The sequence below is a fragment of the Eublepharis macularius genome, chromosome 17 (assembly GCF_028583425.1).
Source record: "Eublepharis macularius isolate TG4126 chromosome 17, MPM_Emac_v1.0, whole genome shotgun sequence".
NCBI classification, from domain to species: Eukaryota; Metazoa; Chordata; class Lepidosauria; order Squamata; family Eublepharidae; genus Eublepharis; species Eublepharis macularius.
In genome coordinates this window covers 32,043,879-32,069,104 of record NC_072806.1, presented here as the reverse complement: position 1 = coordinate 32,069,104, position 25,226 = coordinate 32,043,879, and the positions used below count along the sequence as shown (strand labels likewise).

Below are 25,226 nucleotides of genomic sequence, written 5' to 3'. Positions count from 1 at the left end.
CACTGCCTCTGTATGTGAGCCCAGGGTCAACCCCACTGCACCAGTCATGGGCTTAAAGGTGCCACCTTTTTTCTGGCATTCCTTGGACGACTCCACAAGATGCCAGAATTAAAGTGCAACTGCTGTCCTTCAAAATTAAATAATGGTGAAAACTTCATCTGTTGAATTTCTGCCTGGATCCCTGCTGAAAAACTTGGTGGTAAGTCTTGGTTGACCTCAAGGAAAAGCCCACACAGCCTTTTCAGAGGGCTTATTTAAATAGCTCTTTGATTTCACCCCAAATCAGCCTCAGAAGTCCTTAGAGAGCTATCAGAAGTTCACCTTGAGTTGCCAACCTCCAAGTAAGACCCGGACTTCTCTCAGAATTACAGCTGACCTCCCAAATAACCAAGTCAGTTTCCCTGATGGAAATGGCAGCTTTGGAGGTTGGAGTCTATGGCATTATACTCTGCGGAAGTCCCTCAACCCTCCAAAATCTGCCCTCCCCATGTTCCACCCCAAAATCTCCAGGAATTTCTTAACCCAGAGTTGACAACACCAGGCGCAACTCTTTATCGTGGTCTCCTATATTTGAGAAAGACAGATGGGTACTCTTAACTAAAGGAAGGGTGGGGGCGAATAAATGGGGATCTTGTAAGTGCAGTTCTCAGGATTTACTGTTTTGATCTGCTGGCCCAGCAAGTTAAATGAACCAAAAAAAAAGATACACATTGTTACAAGCTAGAATGCGGCAGCCAATGGAACAGCTGGCTCGTATTCCCAGCCCCGTATTTCAACCCTTTCATGGCTCTAAATAACAGCCAACAGGAATAACAGAGCAGCACAAAATTGCTAAATCGATGGACTTTGAAAGAGCTTAATAAGATGCATTGTTGCGTGAGGACAAAGATAACATTTTTAGTGCAAAAGAGACAGTTTGAAAGCCTGTATGAGGTACGTTTTTCCCTCCTGGGTGTGCCAGGAAAAATGGGGTCACCCTGAACTAGAGAGAAGCCACTTACTGGTTTGGGGGAGTGGGGTTCCCATTGACTAGGACTTGTGATCATCCCCCAGTCTCTGGAGTACATCTGCGGTCTTTAGAAAATTCTAACACTAATAATTTCACACCGATAATTAGGGCCAAGATTGTGGCCATGGTGCGCGGAGGGAGGGCCCCTGAATTTTCAGCACTCTTTTAAAAAATGTGATGTTCCCATGGTGGAAAAGATAAGATTGCAGGCATGGGGCCTGCAGTGAGAAATGAACTGCATTGCAAGGTTTGCATTGTCCTTCTGTCCTCCGAGAGGTGATTTACTGCCAGTACGGGGAAGCTGGAGAACATCTTTCTCCTAATAAAAGAGGTCTTATCAGTAGTCTTTAATATGGTATGCCTATTTCTCATATTTTAAGCCAAAGCCTTCCATGTGCCAGCTCCTAGCATGACAGAATCCAAATGAGGCTTCCCCGGTTAGAAACATGAAATCAAAGATGGTAAAGCCATGACCGGAGGAATAAGAGTGTTCACAATGCAAAACACAAATTACAAAACCAAATTCAAGATTTATTCATACTATCAGGGCTTTTTTTCTGGGAAAAGAGGTGGTGGAACTCAGTGGGTTGCCCTCTGAGAAAACGGTCACATGGCTGGTGGCCCCGCCCCCTGATCTCCAGACAGAGGGGAGTTGAGATTGCCCTCCGCGCCGGCAATCTCAACTCCCCTCTGTCTGGAGATCAGGGGGCGGGGCCACCAGCCATGTGACCATTTTCAAGAGGTTCCGGAACTCCGTTCCACTGCGTTCCTGCTGAAAAAAAGCCCTACATACTATTAATCCAGAATATAAGGAGTCTGTGTGCAACAATAAATACCATAAAGTACATACAATCCAAAAACATTTTATAGTTCAATATTGATGTAGAGCAATCAATAAATAGAATAAATACATGTCTTGAGTGAATAAATATATAAATATTGTACAATAAAAAATGGCCGCAACTATTTGAACAACCCAGCGCTAGTGCAGTTTAAAGGTGAAGCAGTCTCTTTCTAATCTCTTAAATCCTTTGAGGAGAAAAGCTCTGGGGAAAGACGTCCATGTTCGAGGTAAGTATACAAACAATGACAGTGTCTAATATTGTTTTCTTTTCTGACTTGAGGGCACTCTCCACCACCAATTTCTGGTTCTCTTTGGAAGGATTTTGGTAGTTCTACCTTTCGACTCTCAGATGATCTGTCTAAAACCATACCGAGAATCCCATTCATATCTCTTTCAGTGAACTTTCCCCCATTCTAATAGGACTTTATAAAATCATATCATTTTGGTATTTATATCAAAATGCAAGCAATTTCACTCTGTGGACTAATTACCTTGTACTATTACACAGCTCCTCCAGATTTTTGCTACAATAAAATAAAATCTTTTAATTTTAACTTTTATTGCCACTCCTGTGGATTCTTTCCCCTTCAAATGTTCTTGGTACGTGTTTCCCAGACTGTTGGTTTTCAATATATGATTATCAGTGAAATCCTAAGCGGAGTTACTGCAGTCTAAGCCCATTGAAATCAATGGGCTTAGACTGGAGTAATTCTGTTGAGGATTTCATTGTTTGTTCCTTAGGTATACAACCTTCTGAGATGAAAATAATGTATTTATGTCCTTTTTTCCTAGCTATTCTACTAATACATTTTTATTCTGCCCTTCCTCCAAAGAGCTCATGGCTCTCATTTCTCTGTTTATCTTGTCAATAACCCACTGAGGTGAGCCAGTTTGGTGTAGTGCAGGGCTTTTTTTCAGCTGGAACGCGGTGGAACAGAGTTCTGGAACCTCTTGAAAATGATCACATGGCTGGTGGTCCCGCCCCCTGATCTCCAGACAGAGGGGAGTTTAGATTGCCCTCCGTGCCGCCAATCTAAACTACCCTCTGTTTGGAGATCAGGGGGCGGGGCCACCAGCCATGTGACCATTTTCTCCAAGGACAACCTACTGAGTTCCACCACCTATTTTCCCAGAAAAGAAGCCCTGATGTAGTGGTTAAGAGCGCGGGACTCTAATCAGGAGAACTGGGTTTGATTCCCCACTCCTCCACCTGAAGCCAGCTGGGTGACCTTGGGCTAGTCACAGCTCTCTGGAGCTCTCTCAGCCCCACCCACCTCACAGGGTGTTTTGTTGTGGGGATAATAATGGCATACTTTGTAAACTGCTCTGAGTGGGCATTAAGTTGTCCTGAAGGACGGTATATAAATTGATCGTCATTGTCATTGTCATTGTTATTGTTATTGTTATTGTTATTGTTATTGTTATTGTTATTGTTATTGTTATTGTTATTGTTATTGTTATTGTTATTGTTGGCTGCTTCGCTAATCAGAACAGGATTTCTTGCCAGCCTGAACATGGGCGAAATCAACAGCAGCCCGTACATGAGCTTTCCCTGTGGCGGCCTCTACCCTGTGGAACGGCCTGCCTGAGGAGGTCAGGAGAGCCCCCACGCTCCTGGCTTTCCAGAAACAATGCAAAACTGAATTATTCAAAAAGGCTTTTTACTCAGATAGGAGGGCGGTATTGTAGGGAGGGGGTCTCAGATGCTTCGCTAATGAGTTAGGGACCACAGACTTCACCACTATGTTGCCTTACATATTATCTTTTGCTTTAAATATGTACTCCTATATACCACCTGTGTTTCGTATTATCTAATGTCAGGCCGATTCCAGACGGGCACAAATAAAGCGAGTGCTTTCGCTTTTTCAGCAACCGCACTCGTAAAACCCCCCAATTTCCTGTCCCGGCTTACCTGTGGTCCATGGCGCTCGGTTGCGCTATATAAGCGGATGGTGTGAACGTGGTATGGCGGGTTTGCACACTTCTGGACGCTTCGTCGCCGTGGAGAGGCCCTCCCCTTTCCCTCCTTCCTTTGCTGGCCGACCGGCAACAATATTCCCTTAATTTTTTTTTAAACCGGGCACCATTTGCGCAGTCGCACGTTTGCGCACATCAAATTGCGCAAATGCGCACAAATGCACAAATGCACACAAACATTGACGCTGCATATTCGTATACCTGCGCGTTTGCGCATTTGCGCAAAACACATAAAAAATTTTTTTAAAAAAAACCCAAAATGCGAACCAATGAAGGCCCCCGATGTCAACTGTGACGTGGAGGAAACAACCAATCCCGGGTACCTCAGTTGGCCGTGCAAACATCCGGAAGCGGGACGGCACGGCATGCTGCAAGACAAAGCGGATGGAGACGGAAGTGAACACGTGGCTGGTAAGTGATTATTTCCGCAGAAAAACCGCAATTTCTAGCCATCTGGAATCGGCCTCAGTCTTAGAACTGATTATGTTCTGTTTCAGCAATTCTTCAACTCTGTATGGGATTCTTGCTAATGCTATGTCTTTGTACATTTGTATTTATTTATCCTATGACATTGTTTATAGAAATGTCCTTGATAGTATGGAAATGTCCTTGATACTGATTGTACTTATCTCACACTATGCAATCCGCCTTGAATCTCAGTGAGAAAGATGAACTATAAATGACAAATAAAAAAAGAGCAGGAGTGGTTCAGATCTACCTGTTGAGTTTTAGGGTAGTATAGAGATTTGAAACTGAGTCTCCCAAACCTTAGTTTGGCATCCTAATTCAGTGATCCTTAACATGTTACCCGAAGGCACCATAGCACCCGCTGATGTGCTTCTTGCCTCTTGTTTCTTGAGGATAAAGGGTCTTGCTTGGAAGGGGGGGCATCCACTCAGTCCCTACCAGCTGATGGACTAGCCAATAACGGAGTTTGCCTGGGGTAGGTGCATCTCAGCCATGAGCCTACAAACTCTCTAATGTTTTCAAGCTTGGAAACTCTTCCCTGTGTTAGTGCAAGAAGGAGACCCTCCTCTTTCTTTGGAGAGTGAAACCAAACAGCGCTTCTTCCAAAGCAAAGCACTGGTTCCAGGTTTCCTCCATCTAAAGCACCTCCAGGGCAGGAGGTGCTTTAGGCTACTTTCACACAGGAGTGGAAACAAGAGTGTGTGCGTGCTTAGCATCCATGCAACATGCTTTCATCATCCACTTTTCATGTTTCCCACCATTTTGTTGCAATCTTTCCAAGACCTGATTTGTTACAGAGACGCCTGGGCGTGTGTTCATCAAATGCTGGGAGGCGCAATGTTAGCCGGGAAGCATAGTTTTAAAAGACAGAGCTGGCAGAGATCACTCTGGAGGGGATGGATTCTCTCACAGCCCTCTGCCGCCTCTGGCATGCTGGACTGTCTCCTTTTCTGGAGCATTGCCCTACTGCCCTTGCTGCTTAAAACTTTAAATTAACTGAGCATTGGCAGGGCAAAGTCTCCTGAAGGGGAGACAGTCCAGCATGCCAGAGGCAGTGGAGGGCTGTGAATAACAACAACAGCAACAACAACAGATTTATATACCGCCCTTCACGACAACTTAATGCCCACTCAGAGCGGTTTACAAAGTATGTCATTATTATCCCCACAACAAACACCCTGTGAGGTGGGTGGGGCTGAGAGAGCTCAGCTTGTGTTTTGATGTTTCCCACCTCATCTTGTTCCTGTTTCTGGAATTCCTCTTTTGTTTTTTTGGAAATAGCACCTTTTTGTTTATTTAAAACATTTCTATGCTGCCTTTTCACCCAAGTCAGGGTCCCTGAGGTGGCATACGTTAAAACAATTAAAACTTTCCAAACATTAAACTTTCCAGAAATTAAAACGTTAAAACAATGTTTAAAATATGAATATATAAAAATATTTTAAGCAATTAAATGAAATGTACAAACACAAACACACCTTCAACGTTCAAAATGATTCTGGTGTTATGGTTATACCTCACGTTATTCAGAAAAGAATTAGGGTCCAGGGTCCCCACCCCATGTCCTGTGTAGCAGAATTAGCACTGCAGGGGCTTTTCCTTGGACGGGCTGTCTTGGCAGGACCGTAGTTGCTTCAGGTTAGAGGGAGGCTGTTGGTAACCAAGGACCGGCCACTATTCCCCTGTCCTCCAAGGCCTGTGCAAGGGAAAACTTATTGTCCAGGAGAAGCTAAGGAAGCTCTCGGGAGATTTTGGCTGTGAGCTGCAAGAGATAAGGAGAGGCATTCTGTTGTCTTCCCTCCTGGGCCTAGCCTGTAGAAGGTGGCTTCTGGGTTCCTGTCTAGCCTTGCCTATTCAGTTCCTAGGGTGGGTGGCAGGGCTTTTTTTCAGCTGGAACGTGGTGGAACGGAGTTCCGGCACCTCTTGAAAATGGTCACATGGCTGGTGGCCCCGCCCCCTGATCTCCAGACAGAGGGGAGTTTAGATTGCCCTCTGTGCCGCTCTGCTCCAGCAGCACGGAGGGTAATCTAAACTCTCCTCTGTCAGGAGATCAGGGGGCGGGGCCACCAGTCATGTGACCATTTTCACCAAGGGCAATTTAAACTTTAAAAACTCCCCTCTTGTTTCAGCTGACCCAAAGTGACGTGTCATTGTGCGATCTTGAGTTCCACCACTGAGTTCCACCACCTCTTTTCCCAGAAAAAAAGCCCTGATTCTGCTTATAGCCCTTTGACATCTTCCACAACTGATGTGGTGCTAGGACTCTTGTTCTGAATATTAGTATTCTAACTTTTATTACCCACAGTGCGATCCTATGCACACTGACCAGGAATTAAGCCCATAATAGGAATTACTTCTGTGTAAAAACACATAGGATTGGGCTGCGTGTAAAGTTTGTTTACAAGCCTATTCCCGCCTGTCTATAAGCTGGGAATCCCAACCTAAAAATGGAGGCTGTAGTCTAGCAAGAAGAGCATGAGATGTGGAACCCAGGTTCAGTTCCAAAACAAGTGTGGTGAGAAAGATCAGTCTGAAAAAGATAAATGGCACATCTGCCGCTATTTGGATTGGAACCAATGTGAATTAATTTCACTAATCAATGATTTTATTAGGATTTTAAAAGGTAAAAGGACAAGGTTTTTAAAGGACAATTTCCTCCTTTTAAAATCAGAATAATTGTTTTAGAAACTCAGTTTTGATTAACATAATTCAAAGGGGGTTGAAGGTTTAAATCTCCTCTCTCCTCCCTATATGGCCCATATCCAAGTCAGGGCTGCACACACTTGCAATTTACCTCTGACAAATTGTTTTGGCCCTCAGTACAGTCACCTCAATTTACCCTCCAGGTTTATTGTGAAGGGAGAAAATGAGATAGCCGCATGTATGCTGCTGTGAGGGAATGGCAGGAACTGAATACAAATGAAAAACACTTTATTATTATTATTACCAACCAATGGGTTAAAATTAAATCAAAAGAGTTTTCTGCTAAACATTTTTTGAACATTAGCAGGGCTCATTTCAAGGGGGAATGTACAGGAACGCAGTTCCAACAGTTCCCCAAAGAGGTCACATGTCAGGTGGCCCCGCCCACCTGACTCTCAACCATTTTGGGCCCGTTTCACCCTGGATTGGGGCCGAAATGGCCCGGATCAGGCCTCTGACAGGTGGATCACTCTCCTGCTCAGCAGCAGCCCGATCCTGACCATTTTGGGGCCCTTTTCAGCCATTTTCAGCACCTTTTTGCCATTTGGAGCCCAATTTCGGCCCTGAATGGCCAGGATTTGGTCCAAAACAGCCAGGATAGGAGATGTCAGGGGGTGTGGCATATGCAAATTAGTTATACCAGTGACACGCTTCCGGTGATGGCAAGAGGCATGGCATATGCTAATGAGCTATGCTAATGAGTTCCTCCAGCTCTTTTTCTACAAAATGACCCCTGAACATTAGGAATTGTAACTTTTGTTTAGCATTAGAGAACTTCCCGATGAGATGATTAGAGCGGTCCCTCAGTGGAACAGGCTTCTTTGGGAGACGGTGTGCTCTCTTTCTTTGGAGATTTTTAAACAGATGCTAGATGGCCAACTGTCAGTAATGCTGATTCTGTGACTCAGTATGAATTCAGGCAGATTGTGAAAGGGAGGGCAGGAACCGTTGAGGTGGTGCTTGGCTCTCCTGACCCCTTCTTATATGCCTAGGGGAATGCAGATTGGAATTCTTCTCCAGGCCAGATTGGCTAGAGATCCTGGAGGGTCTTTGCCTTCCTTTGAACATAGAGCAGGAACACTGGAGGAGTGGGGTGGCAGGTGGCAGAGAATTTCCTGCACTGAGCAAGGGGTTGGACTAGATGACCCTTGGGAGTTCTTCCAGCTCTATGTTCATATGTTTCTATTATTATTATTATCATCTCTATTTTCCACAGTCCAACAGATGTTTGGGCTGCAATTTTTGGCCCCTCACCGGCCTGGATTTTATCCAAGAATTTAGGAGTCCCTGAGGCCTCTGCCTTCTGACATTGCACCGAGCGTCGTCGTTGTCCTTACCGGTCTTGATCCTAAATAATTTTCCTCCTTGCAGATAAATCCCATTTAGTTCAGTGGGATTTATACCCATACTGCATGCAGTCTTTTACTCCTGCTCATAAATTAAGCCCCGCTGTATTCACTAAGTCTTACTTCCAAGAAAGTGTGCTTCAAACAGTAGCCTCTGAGGGCAAAAGACCCAGTCCTGGGAAATTAGGGTTGCCAACTGCCGGGAGCGGGAGGGGGGAAATGCCCTGTCCCTTTAAGAGAGGCTGAATGGGATGTTATTTCCCAGGCGATGCTATCTGCCTTCCTGCACGATCGACCTCGACCAAAGGGCTGGGCTATTTTTCTCCCGGCCGGTTGGCAACCTCCCTTGGGCTTCCTGCCCGAGGAGGTTCCTCTTCTACCTGCCGCGCCCGCCCGCCCGCATTCCTGCGCCGCTGCGGCGACGCATCGCTCTGGAGCGCCTTCCCTCCGCGTCTGGAAGCAGGCGCAGGGGACGGGGACGCGGCAGCCCGGCCCGGGGCTGCCTGGCGGCTCCGGTTCCGGCGGAAGGCTGGGCCGGCGTGGCTCCTTCCCCCTCCCCAGAGGCGCCCTTGATGCCGAGGCAGCCGGGAGGATGGGGCAGGGGGCCGGGCGGGCGCTGTGCCTGTCGCTCTTCGACTACAAGACCGAGAAGTACGTCATTGCCAAGAACAAGAAAGTGGGGATTCTCTACCGAGCGCTCCAGCTGTCTATTATGGCCTACATCGTGGGGTAAGGAGGGGTGTGCGGTTGCATGCGAGGGGGTGCCGGTGGAAGGCGCCGGGGGAGGCTCTCTTTGAGCCCAGCAATGCCATGCAGGGAGCCTGGCGCGCAGCATGATGCTCCCGCCCCCTGGTTGCCCTGAGGTTGCCCACTCTTGCTAAGAGACCCCTGGGCTTAGGCGGACCTCTGCTCGGGTCCTGCCACACTCTTCTTGGGATCTAACCAGCCAGGGAGAAAATCAGGTGCAATTTTGCGGAGGGCGGCTTGGTCTTCGCCTCTGGCACGCTGAGCATCGTGTGTTGTGGGGCTGGGCATGGTCCCCAGGTGGTTGACTGAATCAGTTTGCCTGTCACTCCAAAAAAGAAAAAAGCCCCACTTTGTCTGGGAGCGCTGGAAGGGCTGACTTGCATTTCGCCATGCCTGCCGCAGCAGTGACCAGTGGTGGTCAGCACTATCAAATATGAAAAGGAAGGTTTCCGACAACATGGGGGAATGCATAAGAAAGCCTGTGCTGCCCAAGCCCCCCCCCCCTGTGCCTGTCGGTTGCATGCATGCAGATTCCCTTCTTCCTCCTTTGCGCTTTATGTAGAGACACCCGGCACTTGGAAAACAATTTTAATAAGGGTTGAATAAATGCACGCATAACAGCTATTATCCATGATAGCAACATGGAACCTCCCGGTTCAGAGGCAGTGTACCTCATGCTGGAGAAAAACAGGGAGGGGAGGGCTGCTGCCTTTATCTCCAGCTGGCGGGCTTTCCAGAGGCACGTGGCTGTCCCGCTGTTAGAAACAGGATGCTGGAGTGGACAGACCTTGCTCTAACCCCCCTCTTATGCAATTTTAAACATAATAATCAGGAACAGCAGATGCAAAAGAGGGGGGACAGCTGATTTGTACAGCCCCCTTCCAAGCAGTAACATTAGTTAGGAATGTTTCTTGAGGTATCCTTATTGTTTTCTGCTCTTTAAAACTCCCATTTTCTCCTGGGGAACTGGTCTCTGTAGTCCGGAGATCAGTTGTAATACCGGCAGTCACAGGGTTGCGAGTTCCCTCCTAGCAACCAGTGGGAGGTGGAGAGGGTGGCAGGAACGTACCAGGGTGTCCATGTGCACCCAATGTCCCTGCGCAATGATGCAACATTCTGGCACAGCTCAGAAGTGGCAACGTTGTGCCAGGACCGATTCTTTAATAAAATGTTTTTAGTAACAGCAACATGTTTTTGACCGATTGTTAAAGTGTTGGCCCCGGCGCGATGCCACTGCTTCCAGGTCACACCAGAAGCAATGCCATTGTGTTGGGATGACGGGCTCATGCCCCCCCCATTTCCGCCCATCAGCCTTCTCCCATCAATCAGCTGGTGATTGGTGGACAGAGATACCGATTGGTGAAATATTGAACAATGCCACCAGTAGATTTCCAGGCTCCACCTGGAGGCTCAAACCTTATGGGGGAAGGGGCTCGGCTGGGTCCCGCCAACAGTGTTGCACCAAGGAGGAAAGGCACGTAGAGCAGCTGATATTTCTGCTGGGTTTGTCGAGCAACACACTATCAATCGTTCCATCTTTTCTATGGCCGAACTTTACAGCGTGTCTAACAAGATTAGGGCCATGGACTGATGATAACTTTCCGTTCCAGAATCACTTGCCTTTGAATCATTCCGTTGATTAAATTAAATTGCCCTTCGCGTGTTTTTTAAAGGCTTCCTGAGGTTCAAACAGAACAAGCCAGCAGCAAATCCAGTCAGGGCCTGATGAGATCTCCCATGATCTATGCCTCCCCCCCCTCATTGCTCTTAATTTCCGGACTACTTCCAGTTTTCCACTAGGGACAAATAAAGAATTGGGATGTCCCAGTTACAGGATGAAGAACTTGGGCCGTGAGACAGTTCAGTGCCGCCTTCCTGCCCATACTGTGTGTTCCGTCACCCGGCTGGAAGAATTCAGAAGCAGATCTGATTTTAACACACAGGTTCAACGGCATGCTGGATAGATTGCCATTGTCCTGAAGAAGCAATGTAAGAACATCAACAGAGTCTTCCTGGACCAGGCAAGAGGCCCATTGATTGCAGCATTGTCCTATTTCCCATAGCGCCCCACCAGAAGTCCTGGAAACCCCGCAAGTAGGGCACAGAGGCCAAAGCTTCTGTTATTACCGCTCCCCGCACCAGCAACTGTCATTCAAAGATTTACTGCCTCTGAGCATGGATGCTCCATTCGCCCATCATAGCTGATAGCCATTTCTCCATGAAGTTGTCTAATCCCCTTTTAAAAGCCATTTAAGATGTGCCCTGGATGGCCTAGTTTAGTATGATCTTGTCAGATCTCAGAAACTAAGTAGGGTTGGTGCTGGTTAGTAGTGGATGGGAGACCTCTAAAGAAGACCACGACTGCTGTGCAGAGGCAAGCAATGACAAACCACCTCTGCTAGTCTCTTGCCTTGCAAACCCCAGGAGAGGTCACCATAAGTTGGCTATGACTTGACAGTACTTTACACACACCCAAGCTACTGGCCATTGCAACATTGTTCTACAAGCTACCTATAGGTAGTATGGAGAAGTCCTTTCTTTTGTCAGTTCGGCCCATCTAGTTTAATGCCCTCCACAAGGTGAGATATTTGAGCTTGAAATGGGAGTGCTTGAAAGGCCATGTTAAATAATTTCATGTTTCATTTTCTTTTATGTATCTGCAGCTCAGAAATGGTACAGCCTTGTTGGTGAAAATTCAGCCTAAATGAATGGGAAAAGTTTAAGATGTTTAGATGTGTTAGTCTGTCTGTAGCGGTGGAAAAGAGCAAGAGTCCAGTAGCACCTGTAAGACTAACAAAATTAGTGGTAGGAGATGAGCTTTGCTGAGCCACAGCTCAGAGAAAGCCTTTTTTAAAAAAGCAGCTGGAAAAGAATGGACAGGTGGAATGCGAATGAGCACAGAACTTGCATTTAGATCACAGGTTAGGGTGAAGCCTGGCATTTAGGGCAGGGTGGTAGTTAATAAGGACAACTAGAATGACACTGGCTTTGGGAAAGGAAACACTGCAGTAGATCTGGTTGGTTCTGCAATAACAGTTACGGCATCTTCAAAACATTCAGTCTTTAAGCCTAACCTCGATATATAGGGCCCTGACCTGGATAGCCCAGGAAATCCCAATCTTATCAGATCTGGAAAGTTAAGCAGGATTGGGCCTGGTTAGTAATTGATGGGAGACCTCCAAGGAAGACCAGAGTTGCTATTTAGTGGCAGGCAATGGCAAAACCCGATCTGGGGTCTGAAGAAGGGAGCTCTGACTTTGGAAAGCTTACACTCTGAAAATTTTATTGGTCTCTAAGGTGCCACTGGACTCAAATCCTACTTTTCTATTGCAGACCAACATGGCTACCCACCTAAAACTCTTGCCTTGAAAACCCCAGCAGGGTTTGCCATAAATCGGCTATGATTTCCATCATCACTTATGCAGTACCCAGTTTTAATTTTGTAATGCATATAGCTCTTCCGTTTCTTTTCTCTCTGTGTGGCTCAGAGCATATCTACCATGTAGACATAATGCTTTAATAATAATTTTCTTCTCAAGAAGTGATTGGGAACAGTAATTCCCAGGGGAGGAGGGATTTTTAACAAAGAATTCTTAGCACCTATAAAAAACAATTCCTAGAATTTTTGGGGGGCGGGGAGAGAAAAACTATAGAATAGAGAAACCGTAGAATAAACTAGAATAGAACCACTCTGCATGAGAACTGGACAAATAGGTTCTTTAAAAAATTTATTTACATTCATTTTCACAGGGCTTTTTTTCTGGGAAAAGAGGTGGTGGAACTCAGTGGTGGAACTCAGGACCGCACAATGATGTCACTTTGGGTCAGCTGGAACAGTTTTTTAAAGTTTAAATCACCCTAGGGGAAAATGGTCACATGGCTGGTGGCCCCGCCCCCTGATCTCCAGACAGAGGGGAGCTGAGATTGCCCTCTGTGCCTCTTGGCGCGGAGGGCAATCTCAACTCCCCTCTGTCTGGAGATCAGGGGGCGGGGCCACCAGCCATGTGACCATTTTCAAGAGGTACCAGAACTCCGTTCCACCACGTTCCTGCTGAAAAAAAGCCCTGGATGTACAAATATTCTCTTTTGCATCTCTTTTTCTTTTGAACATTGCCTTCATGAGCCTTTCCATTTTCCCTATTTTCATTGCTGCTGTTCCCGATCTGTCTCTTTCTTTCATGGCATCTTTATTGCAGTTTCATACCATTTCCCCCATACCACTCTTTGCATTATTCATTCAAACAGTTTCTTTGCAATAGACACAAAAATAACATTTAAAAAATTGTGTTATAAACTGATTGCCAGCTAATGGTGTAGGATTGCTTCATGATGTTTCTTCGATAGGAGTCTGGGATGCTGACATACTTCACAGCCCCGCTTCTTTAATGTCACTTTCCCCTTCTGTGAACATACTGGGTTTGATTCACACAAGAAAGAAGTGAAATTGAAACCAGGATTTTCAAGTCCAGACATGGGGGTTGCAAAACTTGGTAGCATCCCAGACTCCCGCTTATCGAGAAAACATCCTGGCCCATTTTCCAGCCATCAGTTTAAGAAACAGGAAGAACATTACACATCAAGATGATTGTTTCTTCCAAGTGCTGCCTACATTTCCGTTTTATCTCCATCCTTCCCTTATCCCAAAGTATTTTGGCCAATTAGGTGAGTCACTTAAATGACATAGAATTCTTGAGAGCGCAAATACCATTTATTTACTTACTTGCTTCATTTTTACCCGACCTTACCCCTCCTCCAGGGGATCCAAAGCAGCTTACATCATTTTCTTCTCCATTTTATCCTCACAATAACCCTGCGAGGTAGGTTAAGATGAGGCTGTTGGCCCAAGGTCACCCTGTGAGCTTCCATGGCAGAGTGGGGATTTGAACCTGCATCTCCCAAATCCTAGTCTGACACTCTAACCACTACACCACGCTGGCTCCAGCAAGACAGGCCTAAAAACAAGTAAGGATCCTGGGGGCATCCCTTGAAAACTCACCACTTGCATGATACTTTCTTGACACATTTGTTAAAGAGAAACAGTGGCAGGGCTTATTTCAGGGGGAATGCGCAGGAACGCAGTTCCGGCAGTTCCCCAAAGAGGTCTCATGTCAAGTGGCCCCACCCTCCTGACTCTCGGCCATTTTGGGCCCGTTTCAGCCTGGATTGGGGCCGAAATGGCCCGGATAGGGCCTCTGATGGGTGCTGGATCACTCTCCCGCTCAGCAGCGGCCCGATCCTGACCATTTTGGGCCCCTTTTGGGCCATTTTCAGCCCCTTTTGGGCCATTTTGGACCCAATTTTGGCCCTGAATGGCCAGGATTGGGTCCAAAATAGCCAGGATAGGTGATGTCAGGGGGTGTGGCTTATGCAAATCAGTCATGCTAATGACACACTTCTGGTGATGTCAAGGGGCGTGGCAGATGCTAATGATTTATGCTAAAGAGTTATGCTCTTTTTCTACGAAATGACCCCTGCACAGTGGTCAAATGAGGAGGTCCCCTGTTCAAATAGCTCTTTTACTAAGATTCGCCAGGCAAACGGCTTTCTGCCCCTTTCCCTAACCCACCCTAACCCCCGTCTGCAATATGAGGATGAAAATGCTGGCCTGTTTTTTCCCCCAAGGTTGACAGAAGGTTGACGGGAAGATAATATATTTGGAATGCTTTGAATGTCTGAAAGCACACTGTAATGGTGATCAAGGGGTCTCGCCTGTTTTGGGGAGGGTTTACGTCGTTAAATTCTTGCTGTCCGTATACCATCTCAGCTTATAGGAGAGTAGGGTTGCCAGCCTCCAGGTAGTGGCTGGAGATCTCCCGGAATTGCAACTGGTCTCCAGGCCACAGAGATCAGTTCACCCGGAGGAAATGGCTACTTTTGGGGGGTGGACTCTATGGAATTATGCCCTGTCAAGGTCCTTTCCCTCCCCAAACCCCACTTTCTCCAGGTTTCACTCTCCAGATCTCCAGGAATTTCCCAACTTGGAGCTGGCAACTCTATAGGAGAGCCTTTTTCTTAGCCAGATTCAATGTACTTCCCACTGCGCTAAGCTACTCCGAGCGCTTATGTGGATGTGGAACTGGCTCTATTGAAACTCTGGAGCATGTTTTATTCTTCTGTCAAAGATATAAGCAATTAAGAGCACAATTCATCGATCTGCTAGTTCCCGATATAGACATGCCTATAGAAAAAAAGCTCCAACTTTTGCTTGGTGGTTTCGATTTAGCTATTACAGACCCAGTAGTGAAATTTATTTTGGGTTTGTTTGAATATAAGAGACATGAGGAGAATCTAAAGAAAGATTAAATAAACAAATTATAGAAAACTAGCAACAAAGCCCATTGTGTTTAACAATACGACAGGTTCTAGTGGGGCCAAGTTGTGAGGGCATGTGCTGGTCCAGCAGCGTTCCTGCGTTCTGCAGCAGCCCAATTTTGGCCTCAAATGGGCCAAAATCAGGCCGGTGCAGAGCGCAGGAGCACTCCAGGGCCCAATGCGCCACCCTAACAGCATTCCTGAGCTCTGCACTGGCCCAATTCAGCTTCAAATGGGAAGAAATCAGGCTGGTGCAGAGCACAGGAGCACTCCAGGGCCCAATGCGCCACCCTAACAGCGTTCCTGAGCTCTGCACTGGCCTAATTCAGCTTCAAATGGGAAGAAATCAGGCTGGTGCAGAGCACAGGAGCACTCTAGGGGCCGCTGCACTGCCCTGGCAGCGTTCCTGTGCCCCGCACTGGCCCAATTTGGCCTCAAACAGGTGGAAATTGGGCTGGTGCGGTGCGCAGGAGCACTCCATGGCCCGTTGCAACACCCCAGCCTGCTTGGGGCGTGCTGAGGGCCAGGCTGGTATGGTTGGCCTCCCCGGTGACTCAGTGGCTACAGTGGCACAACCCTCCAAAGCCCCAAGGAGGCTGCTGCAGTGACGAAGAAAGCCAGCACAGGAGTGCGGCCCTCCCTGCCTGTGTGCCGGGCAGTAGTGCGGGCCCTCCCGCGGCGGCTACAGAGCCTTGGGAGGGGCATGCCAGACCTCCCGGCCCCTCGTATGCAAGCCGTATTGGTGACTACTCTTTATCCTTGCACAGGACAGATAGCGCCTGCACAGGGATAAAAAGTGAGTCATCGTCAATACGGCTTGCTTTTTATATAGTAAGATAAAATATTTACAAGGAAAATTCTGCTTTGCAGTTCCGTATGGTTAGCTCACAGTCTACAGGAGCTGTGCCATTAGAGAGACTATAATGGTGAGTATTATTATGTCGTTTGAAATTTCATAGACAAAACCCCATGTTCCCCATTGTTTGGAGAGACTTGAAGACATAATTTTACGGGTACAGCCCAAAAAAATCCAAAGAAAAAGAATATTAAATGCCACATTTATGTAATTGATGGGGAAAAAACGGGCATTGATGTGAGGAACCAGAAAAAGGCACAGAAATAAACAATAGCAGGCTTGATTTGCTCACTTGAGAAACTGCATTGAAATGGTAATTTGAGGGTTGAAACAGCAAGGCTGAGAAATTCCAGAGTCTCCAAAGCAGTCTGCAGTTAGCCTGCTGGGTCACAGCCTCACCTGAGTTTGCAGTGACTGCAAGCTCAAATGATGTAGTGGTGAGAACGTGGGAATATGGACCTGAGTCACATTTGGCCCCAATGCCTCCTCCCTCAACCAAAAGGTCATTGCTTACTCTGTTTCAGCAGAAGGCCTGAAGAACAGGAGTGGATTGCTTTAAAGTGTTTTTTGCTCAAAGATATAATTAATACGAGGTAGTAAAGCTGCTTCTATAGCAACCCAACCTGTGCCAAACTGAGGCCTTGCTGGATGGTTTTGAGTTCCATCTGAGCCAAACACATGGCTGGTACGACAGAAGGGTCAAATTCTAGCTGCAGAGAACACAGCTCCACAGTCCAATAGATCACTGGCTTTCAGCTAGTGGGGTGGAGCCCGACCTAAGGTGGGTCATATTGGTGGCATCAAAACATTTGCTTCCTTTTTTGAGGAAGTAGAGGGGCAGGGGCAGGTGGAGGGGGAGGGGAGGACAAGCATGAGGGTTGTTGCCAACCCTGGCCCATCAGCTGCGGGAGATTTTGGGGGACGGTACTTGGAAAAAATGGTGTTGTGCGAGACCGTGATGGTATTTGGCTAAGGAACCTGGAAGTGATCTGTATCGTGCGGCATTCTAGGACTTTCCCTGATCTCTGTAATAAAAACCATATGGACGGGGAGCATTCCTAGAGTGTTGTGCAATGTGTCAATATCACTCCAATTTCCTAGTCAGAAGTGACGTTGTGGCACTGCATTATGACATCCCCCCACTCTATTGAAAGCCAGTGGGGGACAGGGAGTGCCCGTGATGGCCCGTGATGGCTGTCCTCTTCATATGGCAAGGCTAGTGAAGGTACATTACAAATGTTATCAAATTTCACAGCCACAGTGTTTTGATTAGAAAATTAACCCAGTTCCAGACTGGGTCCCCCCCCCCCGCATGATACTGCAGCTCTCCCCTTGCCCAGCAATATCAGTAAACAGAACTATTGCTGTTTAAATTGATGCTTGTTTTTGCATTAAATGCATAAAGATGGCAGGGGGAGCAAACAAATCAGGATCAAGGCGTCTGAAAATGTAGGGCTTTTTTTCAGCGGGAACATGGTAGAATGGAGTTCCGGCACCTCTTGAAAATGGTCATATGGCCGGTGGCCCCGCCCCCTGATCGCCAGACAGAGGGGAGTTTAGATTGCCCTCCGCACCGGAGCAGCCCAGAGGGTGATCTAAATTACCCTCTGTCTGGAGATCAGGGGGCGGGGCCACCGGCCATGTGACCATTTTAACTGAGGGCAATTTAAACTTTAAAAAACTCCCTCCTTGTTCCAGCCGAACCAAAGTGATATCATTGTGCGGTCCTGAGTTCCACCACCTCTTTTCCCAGAAAAAAAGCCCTGTGTACATCCATAACTGGGGTTAATGCCAAGAGATGGTCTGCTAATAACTGGGATAATAATCTCTCTCCAACTGTTTGGAATGGGCCACTTATCAAACCTGAAGCAGAGCGGGCATGGGATTTGGGGGTTTAAAAAGAGATTTGGAGTTTTCAAAAGAGGAAAACATCACGAGAAAGAGAAAGCTGAGAATTTCCATAAGAGGTTAATGGGGTGTGGAAGTACATCCTTTCTGGGGCTGCACAAATTGTTCTCTAAGGGTCACCTTCCCCTCTAGAAATCCCTGTATGCCTCCACAAATGTTCCATTGGTAAGTTTGCAGATCAAGTGAATAGCACAAAGGACTTGTAATAACCAAGGCAGTAAAAGAAAGCTCTTCCTCGCATGATATGTAATTCCACTTGTGGTGCTCACTGCTGCGGCGTGTAGCAATGGCCTTAAGTTTAGATAGCCATTGGCAACTCTCTCTTCCATACCTGATTCCTTTTTAAAGCTATTGGCTGTGATGGCTAAATGGAACCCCCATGTTCAAAGGCAGTATACCTTTGCTGGACAGGGTGGCAGCAGACAAAGGCTTTAATATCTGTGCCTTTGCTTGTGGCCCTTCCAGGACATCTGGTTGGCTGTTGTGGGAAACTGATGCTGGACTACACGGACCATTGTTCTGATCCAGTGAGAGTCGGATGTTCTTATTTGTTCAGTGTCTCTCATCAAAAGGAATGTAAACTGAGTACCTGCTTGGCAAATCTTTCCTGAAAGATTACAGTCCAGGCAGGTTTGTGTTCCATGTGGATGGGAAGGCAAGTATTTTTGAACCTCCTTCGCACTGTTTCGCTATTTTACTGCCAGCTATTTTGCAGCCATCAATAACTTACAGCTGCAGTTTCCCTTCTGGTGCCATCGGAGGGCTTCTGCTGGCTTAACCCCCCCCCCCCTATAAATGCTACATTCATTGCTATAACACTATAATGCTATACCAATATAGCAATTTCCATTTTTTTAAAGAAAGACCTCTGATGTTGGGCTGTGTGATGGTGAAGGTTGTGAGGGGATGATCAGGGAAAGTGTGTAGAATCATTCTATGTGGACTGTGGCCGTCGTCACACGGGCTTTTATTTAGCGCTAAAATGGCACTATTTCCCGGCAAACACCCACCTTATTCCAACACTGTAGCGATTTTCTCTCTTCTGCTTTGTGCTTGATAGTCGCGCTATTTTGTGCCTCAGTGTGAATGCCTCACATCGATGTATTTCACCTCACATCGTCCTATGCCCTCCCTTCAATCCCAGAATCCATTTCTTCCTGCGACTCCCCTTTTTTAAATTTTATTATGTCCTTATAACACCATAACGACATAACACATTGCAAACTTTCTGCTGAAGTAAAAATGACTCAGTCGCCATGGCAGAGTCTTCAGCGATGGGGATCACGTCAGACAGGGAGTTTTCTGCAGGCAAAGGGCTATTTATATCATTTCAAAGTTGGAAAAACAAAAGGGTCGTAATGTTTTGCTCTAACGGAATGTTTATATGCTGTTATTCCGTTATAGCGGAATTAAACGCCAGAATAATAAAAAAGGGGGGGAGGAGCTGCTTCTGCGCAGTTAGAGAGAACAGAACAGAGTGCTTCGGTGTGGACAGCTGGTGGCGCGAAGAGCCGTTAGGTGACCCAAAGAAACGTTACTGTGCCGATAACAGGTAGGACGCTATATGCTGTAAATTTAACGGAAGAGATGCCCGTGTGACGACGGCCTGTGTTGTCTGAATGCCTCTGCATATTTGTGGTATCGGTGAGTGCAGAATGAGGAATATCGGCTTGTGGAGTTAACCTAGGGGTAAATACAGAGATTCCGCAGGAGTGGAGGAAGACGTGGAGAATGCGGCCACCACATTCAGCTTCCAGTTTGCATTTGTAAAAGATCATGTTTCTAGTCCTTATGGCTGTTGGTGTGTGAGTTTTGCCCCCTGCCTTAGAGGACATTTCTGCTCTCTTTCCTCAGCCGGGTTGTGGGACGTTTTATTTATTTTAATTTATTTCATCTATTCTGTTGTTTGATTCTGATCGGGTGGGTGGTGGAGCAACGGAAAGCAGAGGACAAGAATAATAGGGTGTAACTACTCTAATTAGTAAGACCTTGTTGCATCCTAATTACACAGCTGATAGCACTATCCAGCTGCAGTTAGTTTTCCAGCTGTTCTGTGATAACTCTAGGAAGTTATTATAACGACACTGCTGTGTCCAGGGCTTTTTTTCTGGGAAAAGGGGTGGTGGAACTCAGTGGGTTGCCCTCGGAGAAAATGGTCACATGGCCGGTGGCCCCGCCCCCTGATCTCCAGACAGAGGGGAGTTTAGATTGCCCGCTGCAGCGGGCAATCTCAACTCCCCTCTGTCTGGAGATCAGGGGGCGGGGCCACCGGCCATGTGACCATTTTCAAGAGGTTCCGGAACTCCGTTCCACCACGTTCCTGCTGAAAAAAAGCCCTGGCTGTGTCATTATAATATATTTTAACTTGTCTTAACAAGTAAACCTTATGGCTGTGAAGAAAACACTGAGAAATGAGAATGTGACATGTACTGAAACTGCAGAAGCCATAGGGAGGCTGAGGAAGATTTTCAGGGCCCTGCCAAGCTTTATGCTTTCACCCCACAAGGAGAAATTATACAAATGTGCATTGTTTATGTTGGATTGCCAATGTAATTTGGATTGTGTCGGCACAGATTAGTAACCTCTTTTTAAGTAAAAGGTATATATACTAGCCCATCTGCAAAGAGATTTTGAAATTATTGACCCACATTTTTGTGGCCTGAAAGGAGGAAATGGCTACTGTGTGTGTCAGAAGTGCCACCCATACCTGGAAAATGTAGTATCACCATTTTATATCTTGGTATGTTGCCCCACATACCTGATGATGTTGAAGGCAGCGTTGACTGGTATATCCCAGGTTAATCTTCTGCCCAAATTGGGCTGGGTGTGTTCATTGACTAAACAATGACCCAAAAAGATGTTGGTGTCAGGAGATATTGGAGGAAGACAACCTCATGGCCTTTGACAGCCAGTTTGGTGTAGTGGTTAAGAGCAGCAGGACTCTAATTTGGAGAGCCAGGTTTGATTCTGCACTCCTCCGCTTGAAGCCAGCTGGGTGACCTTGGATCAGGCACAGCTTCTAGGAGTTCTCTCAGCCCCACCCACCTCACAGGGTGATTGTTGTAAGGATAATAACAACACACCTTGTAAACTGCTCTGAGTGAGCATTAAGTTGTCCTCAAGGGCAATATATAAATTGAATGTTGTTATTATTCACCAGGAAAAGCTATTTTCTCTGGCTTGCATTTTCCTCTCTGCATCAGGCACAGAATTCCAGAGAGGGAAAAGAGTAACAACAACAACAACAACAACATTTGATTTATACACCGCCCTTCAGGACAACTTAATGCCCACTCAGAGCAGTTTACAAAGTATGCCATTATTATCCCCACAACAAAACACCCTGGGAGGTGGGTGGGGCTGAGAGAGCTCTGAGAGAGCTGTGACTAGCCCAAGGTCACCCAGCTGGCTTCAAGTGGAGGAGTGGGGAATCAAACCCGGCTCTCCAAATTAGAGTCCCGCACTCTTAACCACTACACCAAACTGGCTTTCGGTAGCATCGACGATGAGAGCTAATCTCAATCTCTGAGCCTGCCCAAAGGGCTTAGGACAAGAGTTCCTCTCCAGACCTGAATTCCTTTGCTGGGATCCAACTCCGGAACAAAAGAAGCATTAATCCTAAAAGAACATTAGTCCTATATCTCTGAGTATATCCAGAATTCATTATATGCTCCACAGAGGTGAATTATTCTCCCTTTGGACAACCTTTGGCCCCAGTTCACCACTGTGGCTCTTTTTGTGGCTTTTCAGGTGGGTGTTTGTTGTCAAGAAAGGCTACCAAGACGTGGACACTTCCATCCAGAGCTCTGTCATCACCAAGCTGAAAGGCGTGGCCTTCACCAACACCTCAGAGCTGGGTGAACGCCTGTGGGATGTTGCTGACTACGTCATCCCCCCACAGGTACTGAGAGGGGCTTGATTTTACTGTGGTCCCCCCCCCACTTTTGATTCATTCTCATGTACGGTTGCCAAGCCCTATGTGGGGTCTGGAGATCTCCTGGAAATACAACTGATCTCCAGAAAACAAATATCAGTTCCCCTGAAGAAAATGGCTGCCTTGGGGGATAGACTCTATGGCATTATATCCCACTGGGAGCCAAGCTACAAGTGACGCCTGACACAGGTTGGACACCTGTCAGCTTCCCTCAAGTTTTGATGGGAAATGTAGGCATCCTGGTCTTGCAGCTGTAATGGAGAGCCAAGCTGTAAAACCAGGACGCCTACATTTCCCATCAAAACTTGAGGGAAGCTGACAAGTGTCCAACCTGTGTCAGGCGTCACTTGTAGCTTGGCTCTGAGGTCTCTCCCCTCCCTAAACTGATCAGCCATGGGCCCTCAGGTAAGCAGCCCAGTCAATGAAGTCACTTCTTTAAAGAATTGGCTCTGGCAAGAGGACATTGCTTCCAAGTCACACTCGCAATGACACGTGCCCTAGGTGCACGTGTGCCCATTTCCCCAGCTTCCCTCTTCCCGTGGGAGCTTATGCTTTCTTCAAAAGACAAGTGAGCAATCAGGAGGCAGAGGCATGAATCACTGGGAGTTTGCCATCAGTCAGCATCTGGCAAGCCTATCCCACCCCCAAATTTCCAGGAATTTCCCCATCCCAGAGTTGGCAACACCATTGAATTTGCCAAGCTCCAGGTGAGGCTTGGAGATCTCCTGGAATGACAACTGATCTCCAGACAACAGAGATCAACTCCACCGGAGAAAATGGATGCTTTGAAAGGTAGACTCTATAGTATTATACCCCACTGAGTCTCTTCCTTCCTGGGCTCTGCCCTCACCCCTCCCCAGGGATCTCCCTCCCCTCACCAAACCCCATTCTCTCCAGGCCCCACTCCCCCAAATCTCCAGGAATTTCCCAAACCAGACTTGATTTACTTTCACTGCAAGTATTTTTGTTTTGCCAGTGTTCATTAGTGGAGCTCACTCTTTCCTTTGTTTGTTTTACAACATTTTAAAATCACACATTTTTAATATTATATTTGCATTAATCGCATCTGCAGTTTATTTTATTTGACCTACACCCAGGGCTTTTTTTCAGCTGGAACGCGGTGGAATGGAGTTCCGGCACCTCTTGAAAATGGTCACATGATCGGTGGCCCCACCCCCTGATCTCCAGACAGAGGGGAGTTTAGATGGCCCTCCACACACTTTTTCACTGAGGGTGATTTAAACTTTAAAAAACTCCCCGCTTGTTCCAGCTAACACAAAGTGGTGTCATTGTGCGGTCCTGAGTTCCACCACTGAGTTCCACCACCTCTTTTCCCAGCAAAAAAACCCTGTTTATACCCCACCCTTCCTGCAAATGGGACTAAAAAAAAATTAATTTAGAGCAATTGAGGGCTCCAAAGAGATCTGTCCCAAGAGATGTATGCCAGAGATCTTGACCTTCTTAAAGCTAGCAAGGGGGCTGCATTGTGTGTTTTGGGGACTTCTATACACAAACAGGAAAGAGGCAGCAGTCAGGCACCCCTCCATCATGCCTGGGTTCAGTTCCTGTTGGCATAACAGCACCCAGCAAGGTACTTGGCATCATGAAATTTCCTAGTCTCTACAAGCCCTCTTTAATTCTGTAGGAAAAAACAGGAATGTGAATTAAACACACAGATTTAGCAACATCATCATGCCTGCACAATTTGTTCCTGAGGCAGATGCTAACTTTTCTCACTGATTTGTAATGCTTTCAAGCCTGACTGAATCCACACACACACACATACACACACATTATCAGCTTGTCTGAGCCATTTTTTAAAAAAACCTTCTTTTTCTGATTCCTTCTCCCCATGTAGGGCGAAAGCGTCTTCTTCGTAATGACCAATTTGATCGTCACTCCAAACCAGCGCCAGGACACGTGTGCTGAGGTAGGAACAAAGACAAATGAAGGGATGGGCAAGAGAGAAGAGTTCAGCGAAGACAGTTCAGACACGGGGGTCTCAAACCAGCCAACTTTTGTTTCCAATCAGAAGGCACTGCAGAGCTAACGAAGTTGGGGTGGGGTTTCAGGACTACAACTCCAGGTGGGAAATGTGGACCAAAAAACCCAGCTGTGAAGGGGGCTGGGGTGGATTGGGGATACTGCACTAGGGAAAGGGGGTGGACCTTCTGTTAAGATAAAATGTTGCAAGAATTAACTGACCATTTTGATATATTTTAAGAGGACGTTTCAAATATAGATATCCTTGTCCGGTGTTTGAAGTTATAAGACAATTAGTTAACCAAGAACGTGAGCCCTTCTGAAAGTGAGACGATCAGTTATTGTTAGTAATTTTGAAGCCCTATAACTATGAGAAGCTGAATTGATCAAGAAGGGAAAGGGGGGGGGGGAGAATTTACTTCCTCAACACACTGCTCAACACTGTGTTGAGCAAGCTGAATTGATCGGCAGGGCCAGATCTAGGGTTGCTGGCACCCAGGGCAACCCAGCACGTGCTCCCGGCGCTGCGTGATGATGTCACTTCTGTGACATCATCACGCAGGGCAGAGCATGCCGCCGCGAGTTGGCGGAGGCAGCACGGGGCTGGGATCGGAAGCTGCCTGCGCCATTCACCTGCCCCCTGTCCTGCGGGGCAGGCGAAAGGCAGCACGGGGGGCTGGGAGGCCGCCTGCACACTCCCAGCGGCTGGAAGCTGCGCCCAGTGCCCCCTCCTTGGTGGTGCCGGAGGCAGACTACCCCCCCTGCCCCCACTCGATCCGGCCCTGTTGATCGGGAGCTTCTTCCTAGAAGGGGTTCCTTGCCTGTAACCTGCTTATCTTTGGGTAAGATACTTTCTTGGACTCGCATAATGGCTCTCCTTTAATGATCCATGTAGTTATAATGGATAGTATGATTTTCTGTTGATTGCGCGGATATTAGGAATATTAAATAATTATGTTTTAATAATAAAAGCTTATAATGGAAGCTAAAGGTCAATTGTACCTGTTGCCAGGTGTTAAATGATTTGATACAGGAAAGCTAACTCGATGCTTAGGGCTTCTAAAGTGCATGCCTATATCTGAAGCAGGCCTGACCAGGGTAATCCAGTACATTGGTATAAGAAAAGGAGCCTTTAAAAT

At 46.9% G+C, this 25,226-nt stretch overlaps 1 protein-coding gene across 1 annotated transcript in view; it reads left to right on the top strand.

The window, feature by feature from the left end:
- Positions 1–8,939: 8,939 nt before the first annotated feature.
- The window catches only part of P2RX5 (purinergic receptor P2X 5), a 33,784-nt gene continuing 17,497 nt past the window's right edge, over positions 8,940–25,226 (top strand). The window contains exons 1-3 of the mRNA XM_055001592.1: positions 8,940–9,076; positions 21,921–22,071; positions 23,963–24,034. Of these exons, the coding sequence (XP_054857567.1) occupies positions 8,940–9,076; positions 21,921–22,071; positions 23,963–24,034 (360 nt within the window). The remainder of the gene's footprint in view (positions 9,077–21,920; positions 22,072–23,962; positions 24,035–25,226) is intronic.